A 19,800-nucleotide genomic window follows, 5' to 3' on the forward strand; every position below is an offset into this window, starting at 1 on the left:
AATCCATTGTCGATTTCCGGTAGGGGCACCACATTCAGATCATCTCCTGACCTCCTTTCTACTTGCACTCCCATCCTTTTCCTGAGGATAAAACGGTGGGAGCGTGAATTTCAATTGTTGATGCTATTAAGTAAACCACGAAAACAAATTTCGTTAAAAATGGTAAAGAATCGGTTTTCCAACGTCGTTTCCAATGGCATCTGAATGATCACCTGATGTAAATTGGCGTCTTTTCGAGACGACATGACGCTTGGCATCGGTTTTCAAACGTCGTGTACGATGACATCCCGATGTTCACTAAGAATGAACAACATTCTGTAGTACATTTTTCATGGTATGAAACAGCGAAAGGGGAGAAGTATATGATACTGATAATTAATTGGCTGCTGAGGGCGGACAAAACTGTTTGCCACAATGAACCATTCATGAGTGAATGAAAATGTTTAAAAGTGGTTGATCAAGTGCTGATGATGCAGACAGGTTGGGATGACTATTCACATTCACATATAAACAAAACACTGCACACTGAGGGTGCAAGTTTGCCAATGAAAAATTGACGGCTTCATATGCAGCTAAAAAGAATTCTTCTCTCAGCAGAAATACAGTCTAGTGCCTTGATGGAACAAGTGCATCAAAATGCAGAAAAAATGTAAAAAAATCATGAATATGGCGTCTTTGCATCAGCATCAGTTGTAACTTTTTTTTTAATCTCCCTCAAACACCTGCAAATTGTTCATTACAATTATTATTGCTATTGGAAGTGGCTAATACACTTAAAGATGTAAAGGTTCAGAATGACTGATTTATACAAGACTATAAAAGAAATTCGAAGATTGTGAAGAATGTGTTCAGTCTATTCCTTTGTGGCTGAAGTAGAGAGCACAAGAGCAGGAAACATGTTTGATGATCTTATAGACAGCTGACCATGTTAGTGAAAGTACGTCAAGCAGAAACAAAGGAAAAGGAAAGTCAGAATAAATGATAGTTGCTCTATTTTTCTGGATATTAGGTTGCTAGGAGAGGTGGTCTAGTTCAGGGGTCGTCAACCTTGTCCCTACCGCCCACTAGTGGACGATTCAAGCTTTCATGGTGGGCGGTGGCGGTTTTTGTCCGTTGTTACAAATTTTGTTCTTCCTCCATATATCAAATACATTGCCAACAACTTAGCGAGTTTGACTTTTTAAAATATGCTTTTGCAATTTACTTTTGAATTCCATCTCTAAACTTTGAATATAGATAATAATTCACCGGACACTTCTCGAAGTATACTCGTGGACGAGGGAGCAACGAATGAGCTCCGCAGCCAAAGGCACGAGTTTAGTGCGCATAACGAGGGGGCTTACCACCGGTCATCACTCAGTCTTCAAGCTGTACCTCCTTCATGGTGATGGGCAGTACGTGCGGCACCGGTGGGCGGTAAGGAAATTTTACCATCAACAAAGATACAAAAGTGGGCGGTAGGTATAAAAAGGTTGACGACCGCTGGTCTAGTTCAACAGTATGTACTGATGAAAGTGGCCAGATGGTTTACGTACAAAAGCACCAAGCTACTAAGGTAATTAAAGTGTTAAAATAAATAAATCAGACAGGGTCCTCCAAAGAAGCTTGGGAAAACTTCTGAAAAGACGGAATGGTTCTCTTTTGTAATACCTGTGCTAGACCAACCACGTGTAATAATGAAATGACGACGACTTCATGATAAATATTAAGTCACTAATATGCAATAATTTTATTTTATGGAGGAAAATGGGGTAAACATCTGTAACGAAGAAATAAACTCTGTCGAAGAAAACCATACAGCATATTTACTACAATAAGAGTTACCACAGAAATATGAGTCACATGTACATAAAGTCATGGGTGTGAATATTGGACACGATATGTTAACAATACATAAAATGAATATTCCATAAAAAGTTTTCAAATTCATTTACAAGTACAAAATAATATATACGAGGGTCGCTCATTAAGTAATGCCCCACATTTTTTTTCTCAGCCAATAATGAAGATAGAAAAGTGTACTTTTACATGCTTGAGATTTGATGTTTCCCGCGTTCGTGTACGGAGTTTCAAATGAATCCAACCGATAGCGGAGCTGTAGTGAACTGTTAAAATGGCGTCTGTGAACGACTCTCGTTACAAGCAACGAGCTGTAATTGAATTCCTTGTTGCTGAAAAAGAAACGGTGGTGAACATTCATAAACGTTTGTGTGCTGTGTATGGAAGCTGTGCAGTCGATAGGAGCACCGTTGGTCGCTGGGCTAAGAGAGTTAAAGCTTCAGGAAGTGAAGAAACCGAGCTCCGTGATCTGCCGCGCTCTGGGCGTCCTGCCACAGCCACCACTCCAGACATGTTGAACCGCGCGGATGCCATTATTCGTGAGGATCGGCGCATCACAACTCGACAATTGGCCCAACAGCTTTCAGTCAGCAATGGAAGTGTGATTGCAATTATCCAGGCTCTCGCATATTCGAAGGTGTGCGCAAGATGGGTTCCACGAAGTCTCACAGCAGACCACAGGATTCAAAGGAAAACGATTTCTTCTGAATTGTTGGAGCGTTTTGATGCTGAGGGAGAGGTCTTTCTGTCCCGGATCATTACAGGTGACGAAACCTGGATACACCACTTTGAGCCAGAGACAAAAAGGCAGTCAATGGAGTGGCATCATCCTCAATCACCGAGAAAGAAGAAATTCAAGACAACTCCCTCCGCCGGAAAAGTCATGATGACTGTCTTTTGGGACAGTGATGGGGTCATTCTTGTGGATGTGATGCCAAGAGGTGCGACCATCAATTCAGACGCGTACATCAGGACCCTGAAAACCCTCAAGAAGCGTTTTCGACGAGTTCGGCCTCACAAGCATCCAGCAGAAATTTTGCTCCTGCACGACAATGCACGCCCTCACACAAGTCTGAGAACCCGGGAAGAAATCACCAAATTGGGTTGGACGGTGCTACCCCATCCACCCTACAGTCCAGATCTGGCACCCTCCGACTTCCATCTCTTTGGGCCACTTAAAGATGCTATCCGCGGAACAAGATTTGAAGATGACGAGAGCGTGATTCAAGCAGTGAGGACATGGCTACGTGCACAGGACAAGAGCTGGTACCGGCAAGGCATGCATGCACTTCTTCCACGCTGGCGTAAAACCGTACAAGTTGATGGGGACTATGTGGAAAAATAGTATGTGTAAAGGAAACATTGATTTATATTGTCACTAAATTTGAGTCATCTTGAATAAATATGTTCTGAGGAAAAAAATGTGGGGCATTACTTAATGAGCGACCCTCGTAAAATTAAATAAAAACTAATATAAAGTGGGAAGGCAATAAAAATATTTAACTTTTTTAAAAAATCAAAACACGTCAGTCTAAATTCTTGTCACATTAGAATATGTGATATCCTTACGAGATAGCTGTCGGTATGTAGATATGCAGGCAGTAAAACTGCTAAGCACCATAAATAATTCATAAAACAAAATAGCATGCCATACTCGCTCATGTAATAGCTTCACATTTTTTTACTTTACGAGATTTGAGGTTTACACGATGGTAAATCCAGGTTATGGTCCCTTGTATGTGGTTACCAATATTTCTGAAAAACTTCTGCCCTGAAGATGAAGGCATACAATAAGTTCTTTAAAGCATTAGTATCCACCTATGAGACTATGTGGTGTCATAACCCAGACGATCACAAAAATATTATTTTCCTTTGTTTCGTAGCTGCAAATTTGGCAGTTATTTAGCCATTCACATATAAACAACAATTAAAGTTAATACTTCGGGACTATGAAATAATTGTGGAAAAATGAACTTCAGTTTCAAATACAAAATGCTTTCAAAATGCATTCTTTGCAATTCTCTAGATCTTATTTTTATTTACACTCATTTATCGTAGTTAAAAGTGTATTGTTGACAGAGCTACCAATCAAAAGGAAGGGCGCAAACTGCGTAAATGAATAAATTACTTTTCCCTGCATTTGCTTACATACCTCACTGAAAAATGTTTCTAATTAAAGTTCCAGACGCTATACAGATCTATTTTTTGCTATAAACCAGTTTTATACAGTGAAGACACGTTTTAAAAAATTATATACAGATTAGAGCTTCATAGGGGTCATAACATAACAATATGCATTAAAATAAAATCTGCCCAGCAATTTCTGGTATAGACCTCGTACACATAACTTTATCTTAGTGATCAAGTTCTTCGAGACAAACGAAGGCAGATGGTCACGACTTTATTACGTATTCACTTAATGTACAGAGTGAAAATTATGCGCAAAAACAATAAATTGTAAGATATTGTACAAAGCAGTAAAATGAAAACAATATATGAATATATCTCACTTAACCTCTGTGGACTCTTGCTTTGGTATGTTCTTTCTCATTCCTTTCCTATTTTTAGAAGCACCTGAGTGATCGAACACGTAACAGCGTCATCTCAAGGATGAATTGCAATGCATAATTTCAATTCATTTCTTTTCTATTGTATTTACATAATAGAATTTCTGTCCCCCACAAAATAATTGTTTAACATATTCATGAGTAAATGAATCCTAGAGGGGGACAAAAAAATATTATGACATATTTAAGATGTAAAATTTCCTTTGAAGCTTCGCTCTATTGAGGCTAGCGAGAACTATAAAATAATAATTATTCAATTAATTATCTGTTCCATGGCAATAAACCTTGAGATTCACAAAAAGGTGGAGAATATGTTAAACAACTGAATAAATAACAACCATGCAAGGAACAACCTACAGTACGGAGTTTGTCCAAATATGAAATGTTATATGCACAGCACCAGAATAATGAATCTACAGAATGAACTGCAGATAAATCTCTGCAGTTTTCGGAGTTGTACTGGCTATGATTTTGCACCATTATTGTGATACTGTCAAAGTGATTATAAATTCTGCAATAATATTAAAAACTTCAATAGAATATGCAGCTCTGACCAAATAAAGTTTCTTAAGTACACATGTAACAACATGAGAAATAATTTGGATCTGTATTTCTAATGTCACCTTCTTATTTCTTTGTAGTTGCCTTTATGAACAAATGTACGTATTTAATATTTTCTATGACAAAATTTTCTGGACAATCAGTTTTGTTTTAAATTTTTATTGTAACGTATGAATTTAATTTGTGGGGGTGCTGCAAGTGTTTAGCTCAACATATCTCTTTAATGACAATGCCATTCACATAAGATAAGCAAAGAAGATAAGACTATATATCTTTTTGTAACACGGATTGTTAAAAACTGTCCCTACGATTAGCCCGTGGCCACCACATGAGCATGTATAGTAAAAATTAAAGATTAAAACTTGTAGGTACAGTGAAGTACAATAATGCAAGATCATAATTAACCAAAACATAATGATAAAAAAAATTATCAATTTGGAACCTCCACACTGATTGTATGTTCGACGACGACAATGATGTGCGTTGTTTTCCAAATTTCTTCTTCCCACTTTTAATAATGTTAAGTGTGGATAGCTACTTGTTGCTTTAAGTAGGCACCTTGGAAAAATATGCCGCACGGCAACCAACAAATGGGGGTGAGGAAGCTTTCTTCATATTCTTCTGTTCTTGCGAGCGAGACATGGAAACCAAGGATGCAACTCTCAATATCACGGATGGCACCATGTTCTCGAGGCAATAATTACATTAAAAAAAGTTAAATGTCTGACTCTGATTGACTGAGGTTGCAAATCAATATCCATTTCATTTAAGATATGACGTTTCGGCATGTTATTGTCAATACATGAAAAGGTTTGAGAGGACGAAAGGGAAGGGTAGGGTTCATAAAAACTACAGCATCTTTCTTCTTTCTTGTAATATACTTCACATCACCATCATTTAAAATATTATTTTTTTGTTCCTCTCCTAACGTACTCTTGAGTTGCCTACATTTTCCAATACAACACAACTACACAAACAATCACTTCTCTACAACACACTCTCATGCACACTCTCGAGTTGATAACGCTCCTCCAGGCAGTGGGCGGGCAGTGGGCTGGGGCCGGACGGGCACTAGCGTCAATTTGCATAGTGATCGAAGGAGCCCAAGTACTCGAGGGCGGCTCGGTAACAGAACTGATACTGATCCTGAAATTAAGCACATCACATAGAGTTAACAATCCTTAGTGAAGAAAAGAAATCAGAAGCTATTTCATAACTTATTCAAACCTAGAAAAATCAAATTACATGGTAACTTTTCATCTACTAAAATTAAATAAATAAATCCAAAACCAGGACATTAGGCCTACTTTAACCCTTCAAGCCAAAGTTCATATAAATAATATTTGACTCCATTATAAAATTAATTAGTTAATGGTGTTCAAAGAAATACTCACTGTTCAGTCTGAGAATCATATATATCCCACAGACACACTCTGGCCAAAAAGCATAGTCACCAATTGATAAAGCAGGTGTCATATGTAATTACCACTGGCATTTAAAGGGATAAAAACAATTAAATGAAACCAGAACCTTGACATTAGGCAAAATATGTAACTAAGTGCACTACAATGAAATGCTGACCATCTGTCCTGTAATAATTCTACTGAAATTCTTAGACTGTTATATAAGCTAATACCTCTGTCTGGACCATGGCTGGGCGCTGTGTGCGCAGAATGCGTACAGTTTGGAACACATCCACAACTCCTTCGTATTGCATGCGTTCCAGTACTATGCTTAATGTGATGAACACACCTGTGCGTCCCACACCAGCACTAAAACAAGCGCACACCAAATCATATTCATATGAGATTTTATTAATTTTATTTCTATTGACTCTTGTAGCTTTATATTAACAATGAAATGAGCATATTTAGGATTTTATTTTATTGCTTCTTGCTTTCCATTTCATTCAGCCAACTGTGACTATGGTGTGAGTCATCAGACCATCAAACATATTGTGCAGGAATGTCACCTGAGGGCATACCCAGGGGAACAATCGGATTTCCTCCTGGCCTCTCCACCACCACTTGAATGGATTGCCAATCTCGACCTAAAATTATAGTACTGTATTCTAGTATATTATATTTGTAATGTCCATCGTATTCTTGTATTTCATGTGTTGTAATATAGCCGTAAGATAAATAAAATTCCATTTTATTTAATTTTATGGAAATGTTATATTAAATTACTTGTAATTATGATGAAATTATTTTTATTTCAATGACCATGTTCCACCTGCAGTGCATGGTTATTCTGCTCACAATAGTGAAACAATTTAAAAAATAATGTTTCCACAACTATAGGACCTTGCACATAACATGGCCAATTAATAAGAGTGATTACTATGTTATATGAAAATTACTCCATTTCAAATGCAGACATTATGTAGCTGAAATGGGATCAAAAGATGTTAACGAGTGATAAATAGGGTAAGAATTCTAAAGGTGATAGTCATGGCCTATTTCATTGTACTATCCTCACACATACATGGAGAGATTCATAAAAGCCCTAAGAGACCTCAGTTAGAATAGCCAGCATCCTGGCCGAGATGGTACATCCGAAATGTAAGTCTACAGAGATACAACTGCCCAAAGGCACCGACTTCCCAGCATGGAATTACTGAAGGTTACCGAGAGACACATACCTGCAATGGACAGTAATGGGGCCATCTTGACCAAATTGCTCCTTTGTCTTGTGAACTTGACCAATGAAATCTATAAATCCATCACCAGATTTGGGCACACCTTGCTCTGGCCAGTCAATAAACTGGAACTGACGCACAGTACGTGAGCTGCCATCACGTGCATCAGTCACTTTGAACTCACGCAGTATATACTGTGGCATGTTGTATTCAGCAATGGGATCCACTACAAAGCATTGGTATCGCACTGAACGGTCACTGGGCCAGTACTGGTGGCATTTCTCCTATAAAGACATTTATATTATTAAAAAGAGACTAAGAAAGGAGCCATTTATAAGTACAATACTCCACATCCTCTCTTGAAACAACTGGGATGACATTTTTCTCATATACAGTGAAACCTCTATCCATCGTTCACACTTCAAGTGAAATGCAAGAAATATTATGACTGCAAACTGCACATTGAAATGGCATCATCTTAATTAGAAACATACCTCACAAAAACAAGGTCAGAAATTTGTATTCTATGGAGTACACAAAATCCCATAGGGTTTTTTTATGCCACACAATACTTAACTTTCTCTGAAGTCAGTGGTTCTTAACCTTTTGGTTCTTGTGGCACACCTGTGATATTTTTTGGCACACTAGAAGTACAATAGAGAACTAAAATTTATAATAAGAGTATACCAATTTTTAAGTAATGTAATTCATTGTATAAATATATAAAATTATCATAGAGCAAAAAATAATTATGTTTAACTAATTACTGAAACACTCAATTAAGTTAATACTGGGATACTGGGTACTGGGAACGACCCATTCTTCAAGTGCCTGAGCACTGCGGGTCCCAACTTTTCATTGGCTTGATCTATAGACATTCGGTAGGACTCCTTGGATGAGGGATCGGCCCATCGCAAGGCCTCTACCTGTACACAGGACAGCACATACAGAAAGACGCGGACAAACATCCATGGTTTGAGTGGGATTCAAACCCACGGTCCCAGCGACCAAGCGGCACAAGGCCCACACCTCAGACTGCACGGCCACTGCAGACCCCATTAAGGTTAATAATGTGATATTAACAGTTATTTGAATTTTTAGTGTGCATATTTAATTTTGTAAAGGTTTCTATTCAAAGCCTCACAGCACATTTGGAAAAAGTTCATGGCACAGCAGGTGAGAACCACTGCACTAACTGTATACAACAGCAACAATCAAAAATAAAAGCAACCTTCCATTTGATATCATTACTCTTTTCATGTATTCACATTAATTAATTTGTAAAAATGATGCATTTTCAGACAATGCAAACATATTTATTAAAATAGAATAATAATTTACAGTACACAGTAATTCACAGATAGATGTGACAGAAAAGCAAAACAGGCACATAAGGTGTTGTTCTCTTACAACAGAATGTAAAGAACATCCAAATAATTATCTCCTGGGTTACAGAATGTATAAATAATACTCACCCTTCCCATTTCTTTGAGTTTTGTAAGCATAACAACAATAGTTGAATTGTGTTCCCAGAGCATCCTCCAAAAGTCCTCAGTTGTATCTAGAAGTGGGCCTTGCGTCGCAATGTAGGCTGTTCGGTACCGATAACCATCAATAAAACTGGCATTTATATAATCAGAGCCCTCTATGGCACGTACAGGTGTCAAACACACCCGTGTTGATTCAAATGGCAAGATGTGCACCAATCGATTCTTATGCTTGTTGCAGGGCAAGTTTGCACTGATAAACCGTGTGGAGTCAGCCTTGATATTTGATAGTTTCTGTAACATAAAGAAACGATGTTCGTTACACTCTTCAGATCCATTTAATTAATCCATGAGCATGCTACAAGAGATACCATTTGTCCTTAGATCATATGTCAATATTGCGGACAGATTTTTTTTAGTGAAGATTTTTGAAGTCCACATTGGCAATACTACTACTACTGTCAGTTTCATGATGAACACAGTGAACACAGGCTGCAACAGTAGCATTACATATGCTAGATTTAAAGTTTCGAGACACTAGCAGAAATATTGGTGGGCGCAGGTGATTATTAGCATAAATTAACACAATGAGAACATTTTGAAAGTAATGCTGACCTTGAATTCAAGCTCCATTCCTGTGATGTTTTCCCCAGTTTCAGGCAGCATCAATTTCTGAATATGAGTGTGTAAATTCCGGGCAGCCACTTCAGTGTTACCACAAATCACAGCTTCGAGCAGTGCATCATGGATGAATATGTATTGGTCCTCCGTCTGTCCACAATAAAATTTAATGTTAGTTTGTAAGACAACAATTCAACTGAACTGTAAACATATGGGTAAAGAAAAAGCTATTCCTGTGTTCAAGAATTATATTACAGAAATCAACTGATAAATAAAAATAGTCGGCAAATGAAAGAAGTTTGAACTGGCTTATCTCTATGTAGCTGTACTAAAATAAATTTTCACATAGTCATATATAAAATCTGCAACATTCTTGTGCACTGTCCTACCACTATTTCCATCTTAAATTTATGATGAAAAATTGATATTTTGTTATCAGTTCTTGAGATGGAACAAATTTCTGACAAACCTAGTGTCATGATATGGCAGAGGATCTTTGATCACTGAAAAGAGATATGTCACAAAGGAAAATTGTAATTTCTTTCTTCAATTAAATTATTAAGACAACGTACTTAACAGACTATTGGCAACAAAATCTGACCTGAACCATGTAGTTACGTTGTGCTCTGAGGCAAGTCACGTGACCATAGATGTCAATCATTTTCTCATGACGCATTCTCTCCAGCATCGAGTCAATAACAATAAAACAACCTGTCCGTCCAACACCAGCACTGTAAAAATAATAAGTCAGTGTTACCACTCTTCTTAAATAAATATAAGTTGGACAGGATGTCTATGATGTGGACTTATCCAAAACAGAGGTGCCAATCCCAGGTAACTAGACCACCGGACCCTGTCCTGGGCCAACAAAATCCAGTCTCCTTCAACTCCTATCTCCCATAGATCCCGCCTGAGATTATCCTCCCATCTACGTCTAGGTCTCCCCAGCAGCCTCTTCCCCCCAGGCTTCCCAACCAATACCCAGTGCACACCTCTTGTACCATCCATGCGCGCTACATTCCCCGCCCATCTCATTCTTCTCGACTTAATCACCCTGACAATATTGGGGGAGGAGTACAGATTTTTAAGCTCATCATTATGCAGTTTTCTCCATGCCCCATCGTCTTCTCTCCTAGGACCAAATATCAGAAACCCAGTATGCAATATCTATTATGTTGAATTACATTTCTGCTTAATACATAAGGTTGTTGCTGGCTAATTCTTTATGTCATATAACTGATTATTCTTTGTAGTACTAAGAAGAAGTGCTATTCTATTTGCAACTGTTACTGATTATTAGAAGACAAAAGCTACCTGAACCATATAACATCGGAAAAAGCCTAAGTGGACTTTCTATGAATGTAGTGCAAAACCATCCTTATTAGCCATAATACTGAGAACGGTAAAGTAACTTTAAAAATGTCCTTCTCACTTATTCCTGTTTCACTTATAGAGGTTTACACGTGCCTGTTGATGTCAGGTTGCTATAGAGCCATAAGATACAGATATTTACAAAGAGATAAATAAAATTAATCTGGCACAGTGTGAAATCTGCATCCTGCATGCCGACTAGCTGGAAAGGGGGTCTAGAAGCAGGTATTTATGGTACCTTCCCATATCATAAACATGTTAAGACTGACCTACAATGAACCACCATTGGACCTGCATCAGGAGGGTTCATGTTGCGAACACGACGTAGGAACTGCAGGAAAGGAGCAGGGTGATCAGGCACACCATGGTCAGGCCACGCTGTAAACTGGAACTGTTTTATCTCCCGTCGTTCTGAATAGCCAGCCTGCAACACGTGATTTGGATACTTGTATCTTCCAAGAACTTAAAAGCACTAAACAGGATTATTTTACTATTGTTTGCCTATAAGCTATGTATGACAGCTTCTCTTAGGGATGTATTTAGACATAAAATTACAGTAATACTGCATTTATCCAAATACAATATACCCTGAATAAGACATCCTACATCAACTTTTTTTTAGTATTTTAAAAAGTAAAAATTATTACTCAAATTAAATTAACACTGATAACTAAATAAATTACAGAATACAGAAGAAACTAGAAAGAACAGAAACTGAAAAGAAAGAAGATATGACAGAATTCATAAAAAGATTTTAAATTATGAATGAGAAGGAAAAATAAGTTTAAGAACACCTCAAAAATTATGGAAGAACTGTTCTCTAATTTCTGTAACAGGTGTCAATATGCTTATTGCTGGAAAAGATGATGATAAAGAGGATTAACAGAGTGAAGAGTGATGACCTTGTAAATCTGAAAGGTGCGTATGCAATAAGTGGCCAGCTCCTGGACATCAGTGATTGTGACTGTCATGGCACCATATGTATCAGTTCCTCTTGTGGGCCAATACTGGTCACATTTGATGCGTGTCCTCTCCTCTAACTTTGTCATCATCACTATTGTGGCCGAGCGCAACTCCCAGCACATGCGCCAAAAGTCAGCAAAGGTATCTTGAAGAGGACCCTGAAACCCAACCACATGTAATGTGATGAGATGTTAACGAGAGCGGAAAAATGTACTGCAATTTGGAGCACATATATAATCAAAATGCAATCTCTTAGACAATGCATACCACACTGGTCTTGACGTTTGTTTAATGCAGACACAACTGCATTGAAGTTTTCCATCCAACAGTGTAACTTTAATTTCTTTACATTACTCAGTTTTTGTTAAATAAATATTTGAAACCACTCAGATAATTTGCATTCAGTCTGCTACAAATTATGAAGCTTTTGATTAAAAAATTTTCTCCAGCCTCTCAAAACATCTTCCTGTTTACGGCCAAATATTCTCCTCAGAAACAAAATTATGTTACAATTTTTTAGATTTCATTAATCTTTACATTCTTAGACAGTGGATGGGAATAGACAATATCCAACATAATAACAGTGTAGGCAAAATTCTCCAATTCATCAATGTCTTTAAGGGCTAACACAACTGTATGAAGCAATAATCACCTGAGTAGCAACATAGGCATTGTGTTTTCGGTATCCATCACAGTAGTTGGCATTAATGTAGTCGGAACCAAGGATACCATCCACAGGCTGTAGAATAACTCTCGAGTGATCATAAGCAATTACATTGGCATATCGGTTCTTTGGCTTGTTCACCTCCATATTGGAGTGGTCCCATGTAAATTGTTGGCCAGGTTCAATCGACTGCAGACAGAATTAAAACAAACAAAAGGAATTACATGTTAAAGGCTTGCATTTCTTGAACACTATGAATTTTGAATGAATTCAGATTTATGACACTAAGTTACCAATGTTTTGGAGGAACCTTGGTAACCACCTGCAAGTCTGAATGGTGTCCTAACACAGAACATATGAATACCTCAAACCTTACTCATTCATATTAAGTCTGCATGCCTTTCCTACAGCAGAACATCTCCAGTGCCCTTTAACACTTTGAACCAACACTGGTTTGACCTACAATGCAGAAGACCCTCAATTATCCATGGTAATGTTGCAGGAATAATACTACAGATATCTGAAAACAATGGATAATCAATCTGCACTTCATTCATGTAGGAGTACAATCTTTATTAAACTAAAATTATTAAATAACGCCTTCTTCATACATCTTGTAATGGATGTCTTTGTTATCCTAGCAGTTTCACTCTAAATAAGACAATATATTCATATACATTTATTTACATATAATTATCTGAAAAATACTCCTCTAATCTGAAACTTCTAAATGCTGAAAAAAATATCTGTTACTAACTTACAGGGTTCAGGGGCTCAGTGTGAATCAAAAGTCATTATATTCCACATTGGTAATAACTCACATCAGAAACAGTACAACCCAATGTCGAAGCGAAGGTGTAAAGATTTACAGTAAAATAAAGATGCTCAGAATGTTCTGGAGGAGAGTTAAAAACACTGCAATCGATCTACAAAGTGGGTAACTAAGAGTCTTATGTAATTAGAAGCAGGAATTGAATTACATGCCTCATACTCCTGTGAGAACTTCAGGTTGTCATTTGCCTTGAGTCGCTCAATATGATTAGCTAATTCAGAAATAGGAATGGGCGGATGTGAGATCATGCCAGGCGTTTGGAAGTTGAGACGACGCATCTCAACTGGATCTGTTGGAGCATGGCTAGTTCCAATATCAGCAGCCATCAGTGGGCGAGTCACTGCAGCTTGATCAGGTGCCTTGCATGGTTGTCTACGTCTAAAGAACACAATATAAGTGTGTGTTAAATTAGTTTTCTGTAATCCAAAAGCATGTAATTAATAATAATAAACCAACACAGTGCAAAATATAGTATACAAACTTGGTCATCTCCTCTGCACATATGAATAAAACAGGTGGTCTAGTGACCATTGGCAGCTTGTGGATCATTTTGTGCCAGTCTCCATTTTTTAATTAGTGTTATGTTATATATATATATACTTCACCATACTTGGAAAATGTAATATTTATAGTTAAAGTTAGTGACTTTCAGTACCAATAATTTCTACATTTTCTTTTAATAAACACTTATGCCTTCCCTTGTTTTTATCAGGCCTTCTTAAAAAACCATCATTCGACAACATCAATCTATTCACAGACACTTACTTCTTTATAATAAAGAGTATAATCAAACATATGGAAAGCAGTAGAGCAGCAATGATTGGTCCAATGACCCACATCATAGTTGCCTCCTCCATGTTCCTGTCCACTGATACATCTGGGTCTATAGGTCCATCAGGGTTTGGGCGTTTTGGAGGTTCACCTGGAGGAACTTCTCGCATGTCCAGAGATAGGTGTTCTGAGAATGGACTTGATGTGTACAGATGCTGGAACAGTGACAATATGTGCTCAAATTCTACATAAAAAAGAAATCTCATTAAGCCATATGAACAATGATGAAAGAACAGAATTCTGAAATTAGGAATAAAGAATATTTGCCAGACATAACTGCTTAAGTGTCTGATGGAAAAATCCCTGTCCACTGTCCATTACACAGATGCTGCACTTGTATTACCAAAGAAGGTGGCTTCGGGGGTCCTTGTTGCCTCCATCATCAGGGCAATCAGGACCCTGATGACTGAGGCAGCGAGGACCTCTGAAACACTGCCATACTTCTACTAGACTACACGGTGTTACAATCTATAAGACAGCCATCTTTGAATTGACTGCTGTGAGAACCTCAAATCCTAATTGTATTACCTTGTTTAATAAATTGAAAGAACATCTGAAGTGTACAGAATGCTTGTGGAAACTTGTAAAATTATATTATTTGTAAATAATACAAATCCTTCAGAGGGATACAGTTACTTCAAATCCTGCAGCATTCCACTTAACTCCATCTAGGAGAGTATAAAAGAATAATTTTAAAATCCTGTATGTTAAAGGCAAAATACACAGTACTGAAGAGAAAACTTTTATCAAAGTTAAAGATGTTTCACAAAATATAAGCTGGAATGAATCTCTGCAGTTCCTTTGCACCATGTGTGTTGTGGATGACGCCTCCAGATATGGGTCAAAGTCAGCCAGGCCTCCATCCTCCTGGCTAGGGTGGTCATAATTCAGAGTTTTAAATTTTAACCTCACTCACATGGGGATTTTAATTTTCTCTGATGATAGGATAAATACAGCTGGCAAAGAAAAACTGTAACTTCTTTAAATTTTTAGACAGAAAGCAGAAAGGCAAAAGATTCTGAACTTAATGGTAATAACAATTCCCCAAATAAAATGTGATGTTAACTTCTTCATGAATATAATTCTGATTTCTTATTATCAAATATTTGTCTAAAATTCTGAAGTTTTCTTAAGTGTTGAACAGAAGACAACATCAAACTATATGAGGAAACAAAGTTTAACTGTGACTATAACATAATGGCTTTCACCTACAGTCATTTTAATGTACAAATAATCTGCCGAGGTAATAAAGTATTTCAGTCTGCTTTATACAACACCATACTGCTTGTACATACCTTCTGTGGAGTATCAACAACTGCACGAACAAAGATGCGGTATTTCTTGCCACGCTCTAGTTTGCGATTTGTAAAACCTTCATTTGTTTCACCACTTCCAAGATGGAAGGTGTAGGGGATGTTACGTTGTGGAAACTTGGCAGCAATGTATGGTGCATTCTCACGTTCCTGTTTGTTTCCTTTGTTGGCAATCAGCTGAAAAATTATTAATCCATAAGTACAATAGAATTATGTAGTGATTTCTGGCAGATATACAAAAAATCAGAATCCTACAGAAAATAAACTGAAATGAAACATACTTCTAGCAAGTAATCTTACTTCGGTGAAAATGTATTAATGGTTCATTTCAAATGAATAAATATTAAAGTAAAATAAATACCATAAATCACAAAAACTAATGCCAGTCACTTATAATTAATTAGCAACAATATTCTGTTGAAACCTAAGAGATCCATGCTTTGGTTACTGCGTTTATGAGTGTGTTCACCAGTTTTGCATTTTTTATATTAGGGGAGGGGGTATTTGTGTTTGGCAAGGACAATGCAATCAACTTCTAAGGCAGGTGTACCAACAGGGAAAAATACAGTTTACAATAAACTGATAAGATGATGAAGACAAAAACCCACCTGATTTTTCACTTTCACAAGTTTTGACTTGTCAGATTTTAAGAATAATTTTGGCTTATGTAACAATGCCATGTCAGTTGTGTAGGTTATATACTGTCAAAAGGAAGGATGCCTGTGAATGACAAACTGCAAGGGATGTGGAAAGACACAGTCCTCAGGTGCAGACTATTTTAAGGTATTATCCCAGGGTTTGCCTGGAGGAAATGAGGAGAGACACACTCAGCCAAGACAGTTAATATCCAGGTAGAGATTTAAACCTCAGATGTCCCAAACATTAAGACGTGTCAACAACTATACTGTATTATTATATTAAAGTGATAGGAATAGTTACTTGATTTTACAAGTTATACTAAAATATTGTACTTACAGGGTCTACACAAAAATATACCCCTCCCCCAAATGCACAATCAGTTACCTTTTAAATGTCCAATGTCATCAAAGGGTCAAATCACTGTTAAAAACAAAGAAAGAGTCTTGATAATGATTTTTCTATGTAAGAAAACATTGCATGCATAACACAACTCTACGTGCCTCTTCCGTAAGAAACTGGTCTGGGTTCTTCTGGGCATTGAGCTTGTCTTCTGGGACAACAATAAGGTAGTAGTGACTAATGGGGCCATACTCCTCTGATGCTTGGGGCAAGATGACCTGAATCTCTGCACTGTTTACAACTCCATAAAAGTCTGGCTTTACCATAGGCTGAGGAGCTGAAAATATTAGAAAAAATTAATTCCCAGTAACTCTGCATCTATGAAATATCCTCAAAGTTATGGATCGAAACAATTTCTCTTTAGTGAGAACTCTAGCTGTCTGTATTAAAATAAAAATTAAATTCTTCACTTTCTTTACTTATTACAGGCTACTAAAATCTTATCAAAGAATATGAGCAAGTCAAAACAATTTTGTTATTGAAGCCGCTTGTTTACATATCAGCCATTTCTTTATGAGATTGGTCTTCTGGGTTTGACACTATGTTGACTCTTGATCATCTTCAGGGCTGAATATGCAGACAATATGTTTCTCAAAAACACTGGGACCAATCTGACCTGAGATCTATGCCTAACAAGAATAATACAAATTTAATGATTTATTTCTGTGCATAATTTTCACTAAATGTATTCCCAATACATTAAATCAGCCAGATATAATGTCAAAATTTTACACTCATTATGTTTGCATTTTTTTAACACATAAAAGAAACATTACATACAAAATCTGTTTGTATATTTAAATTATAATCAAACTCAACACAACATTTTACATGCTTACCTCATATGACTCTATAGTTATCATTACCAAGAGGAAAGCTAAATACAGATTAAAGCAAGGGAAAAGTAGGTTAAAAACAATTTATCTCTCACAGATTGTACAGTTTTTCAATCACAAAATTAACCTCTCATATTCAACAATATAACATGGATAAGAGGCACAGACCTGCCATCTGTGTTGTTACGGTAATCTTAGTAGGGGGACGATACTGGTGGTCTGACGGGATGGCACTGACATTCACATTATACGTCGTGAATGGAGACAGTTCATTGATAGTGTGGCTCTGAACAGATGGCTCCAGCATTATTAAACGACGGGGAACACTCTGCATCTGTGTGATGCCTTGTGAATCTACAAATTCCTTCACTGCATCAAACGAAATCTGGAAGACAAAAACATCATTTCCATATTATTACTAAGCACTCTGTACAGTTCAAAAACCTAAAACAATGAAATCAGGAGAGGGGCAGCGATGGATATATGGTGTATAACTGAACTTATATTTAGTATATTTGAGGATAAGACCTTGTTTGTGAATTGGTACATTAAGATAATATATTTCGCATATTATTTTCTTAAGTCTAAAAAAATGGCATCAACTAAAAATGCTGTCCCGGATGTTAAAGGAATTGTAGTGGGTTATAGTCTGAGCATGAGGAACAAGCAAGATGACAGATATTCAGCTTGGCTGGGCAACATTTGTTCTCTGTCATTTGCAATACATCATGTGATCTGTCGCATGACCTTGCAGCAGTACAAATGCAACATAAGACATACATTGCTATGCTGAAGAAACATGATGGTCAAGATATAAACAGAGATTGTGATCTGATTTTAAATAATGTATCTGTGGATTTGATAAGTGATGATTTACTTTGCTCAAAACTTATTATTTGTAAAGTTTTAAATAAAATTATAGTATGGAACATAACAAAGTTTAATAAATACATGAAAATAAGATGAAAGGCATTTTATCATTATCAATTTACATGATACAGGCATTAATCAAATTATTCAAGAAGATTTTCAGTTTTACAAGTGTAGAAGACAGTGAAACTCCCCATATGACAGACCATAATCATAAATCCTCATATGAATTATGCACTCATATCCGTGATCTAACATTTTGGAAAAACATTATGACTCTGTGATGAAATACAGTACATATATCACTTTACTAACCATCACACTCATTACATAACATATCAAATAATAAATTCAAGTGACAAGAAGTCTGAAAATTGGAATCAACGAAGAAACACTTTTCTATATGGATATAAAGTAACCTGAATTAATACGTCTGAAATCTTGCCCACGCATGTTGAAATGTGACAATTACTAAAAGATATTTTAAGTGAAGAATATAATATTTCCAAAATAAAACTGAATTCAATAATTTTACACTATTTTTTGGCATTTAGATTCAATTCAGCATTTCTGTTCTTGTACGCTGTTCAGAGAAATCATGCTGGAAATATTATGAGTCTACATGTTAATCCATAACACAATAATTTAGAAGAATTAAACTTATTCAGAATGCACTGATGCATTAATAACCCTCGAAAGCTAATATAACAAGATAACTGAGAAACCTTGTATTTATTTATGGTTTATTTAATGATGCTGTCAGTAGCTCAGACTATACAGTATTAAATAACAGAATTATTAATAAGTAATGAATTGAAAAGGATATGGAAGAAAGCATTCATGGCCTAATTTAAGGTATTATCTTGGTATCTGCCCTGGTGGGGACTCAGGAAAACCATGAAAAACCTTGGACAGGATAGCTGGTATCTAGGCTGAGATTTGAAGCAGGGCCTTCTGGATATGAAATAGGAGCACTAATCATTCAGCCTCCATATTTGAAAGGAAAACATTTCACCACAGACAATACATACCTTGTAATTGATGGGATTCAATCTAATTGGTGGGGACCATGACAAAGTCATACTGTGAGTGTTGACATCGTGAGCCCGCAGATTCAGGGGCACATCTTCAGGTTTCACCTTAACAGTGACTTTCTCAGACAAACGCCCAAGGCCTGTCCTTGTTTGTGCAGCAACTGCAATAGCATACTGAGCATACTTCTCAAGGTTTACCAGATCTGCTGACTCAGTTAAACCAACAATCTTCTGCTGCCACTCATCAAGATCCTCCACTGCAGTCATAGTATAGAAGATCTGAAATATTCAACAGGTGCCACAAAAGTTTTTTAAAAAGCTGAACATTATTA

At 36.8% G+C, this 19,800-nt stretch overlaps 1 protein-coding gene across 6 annotated transcripts in view; it reads right to left on the reverse strand.

Moving 5' to 3' along the window:
• Positions 1-4,227: 4,227 nt before the first annotated feature.
• Lar (tyrosine-protein phosphatase Lar) overlaps positions 4,228-19,800 on the reverse strand; it is a 355,632-nt gene continuing 340,059 nt past the window's right edge. For all 6 annotated transcript variants that reach the window (XM_087357458.1, XM_087357455.1, XM_087357460.1 and 3 more), the window contains 15 exons: positions 19,466-19,747; positions 17,733-17,949; positions 16,830-17,005; positions 15,673-15,867; positions 14,312-14,532; positions 13,699-13,924; positions 12,703-12,903; positions 11,990-12,208; positions 11,357-11,511; positions 10,318-10,447; positions 9,711-9,866; positions 9,084-9,389; positions 7,612-7,892; positions 6,604-6,739; positions 4,228-6,113 (listed from right to left, as the gene is read on the reverse strand). In XM_087357458.1, the coding sequence (XP_087213584.1) occupies positions 6,045-6,113; positions 6,604-6,739; positions 7,612-7,892; positions 9,084-9,389; positions 9,711-9,866; positions 10,318-10,447; positions 11,357-11,511; positions 11,990-12,208; positions 12,703-12,903; positions 13,699-13,924; positions 14,312-14,532; positions 15,673-15,867; positions 16,830-17,005; positions 17,733-17,949; positions 19,466-19,747 (2,970 nt within the window). In that variant the 3' untranslated portion in view covers positions 4,228-6,044. The remainder of the gene's footprint in view (positions 6,114-6,603; positions 6,740-7,611; positions 7,893-9,083; positions 9,390-9,710; positions 9,867-10,317; positions 10,448-11,356; positions 11,512-11,989; positions 12,209-12,702; positions 12,904-13,698; positions 13,925-14,311; positions 14,533-15,672; positions 15,868-16,829; positions 17,006-17,732; positions 17,950-19,465; positions 19,748-19,800) is intronic.

This window comes from Zootermopsis nevadensis, unplaced genomic scaffold, assembly GCF_977971745.1.
Source record: "Zootermopsis nevadensis isolate Lab colony 2312 unplaced genomic scaffold, Znev_1.0 Znev_ptg000028l, whole genome shotgun sequence".
NCBI classification, from domain to species: Eukaryota; Metazoa; Arthropoda; class Insecta; order Blattodea; family Termopsidae; genus Zootermopsis; species Zootermopsis nevadensis.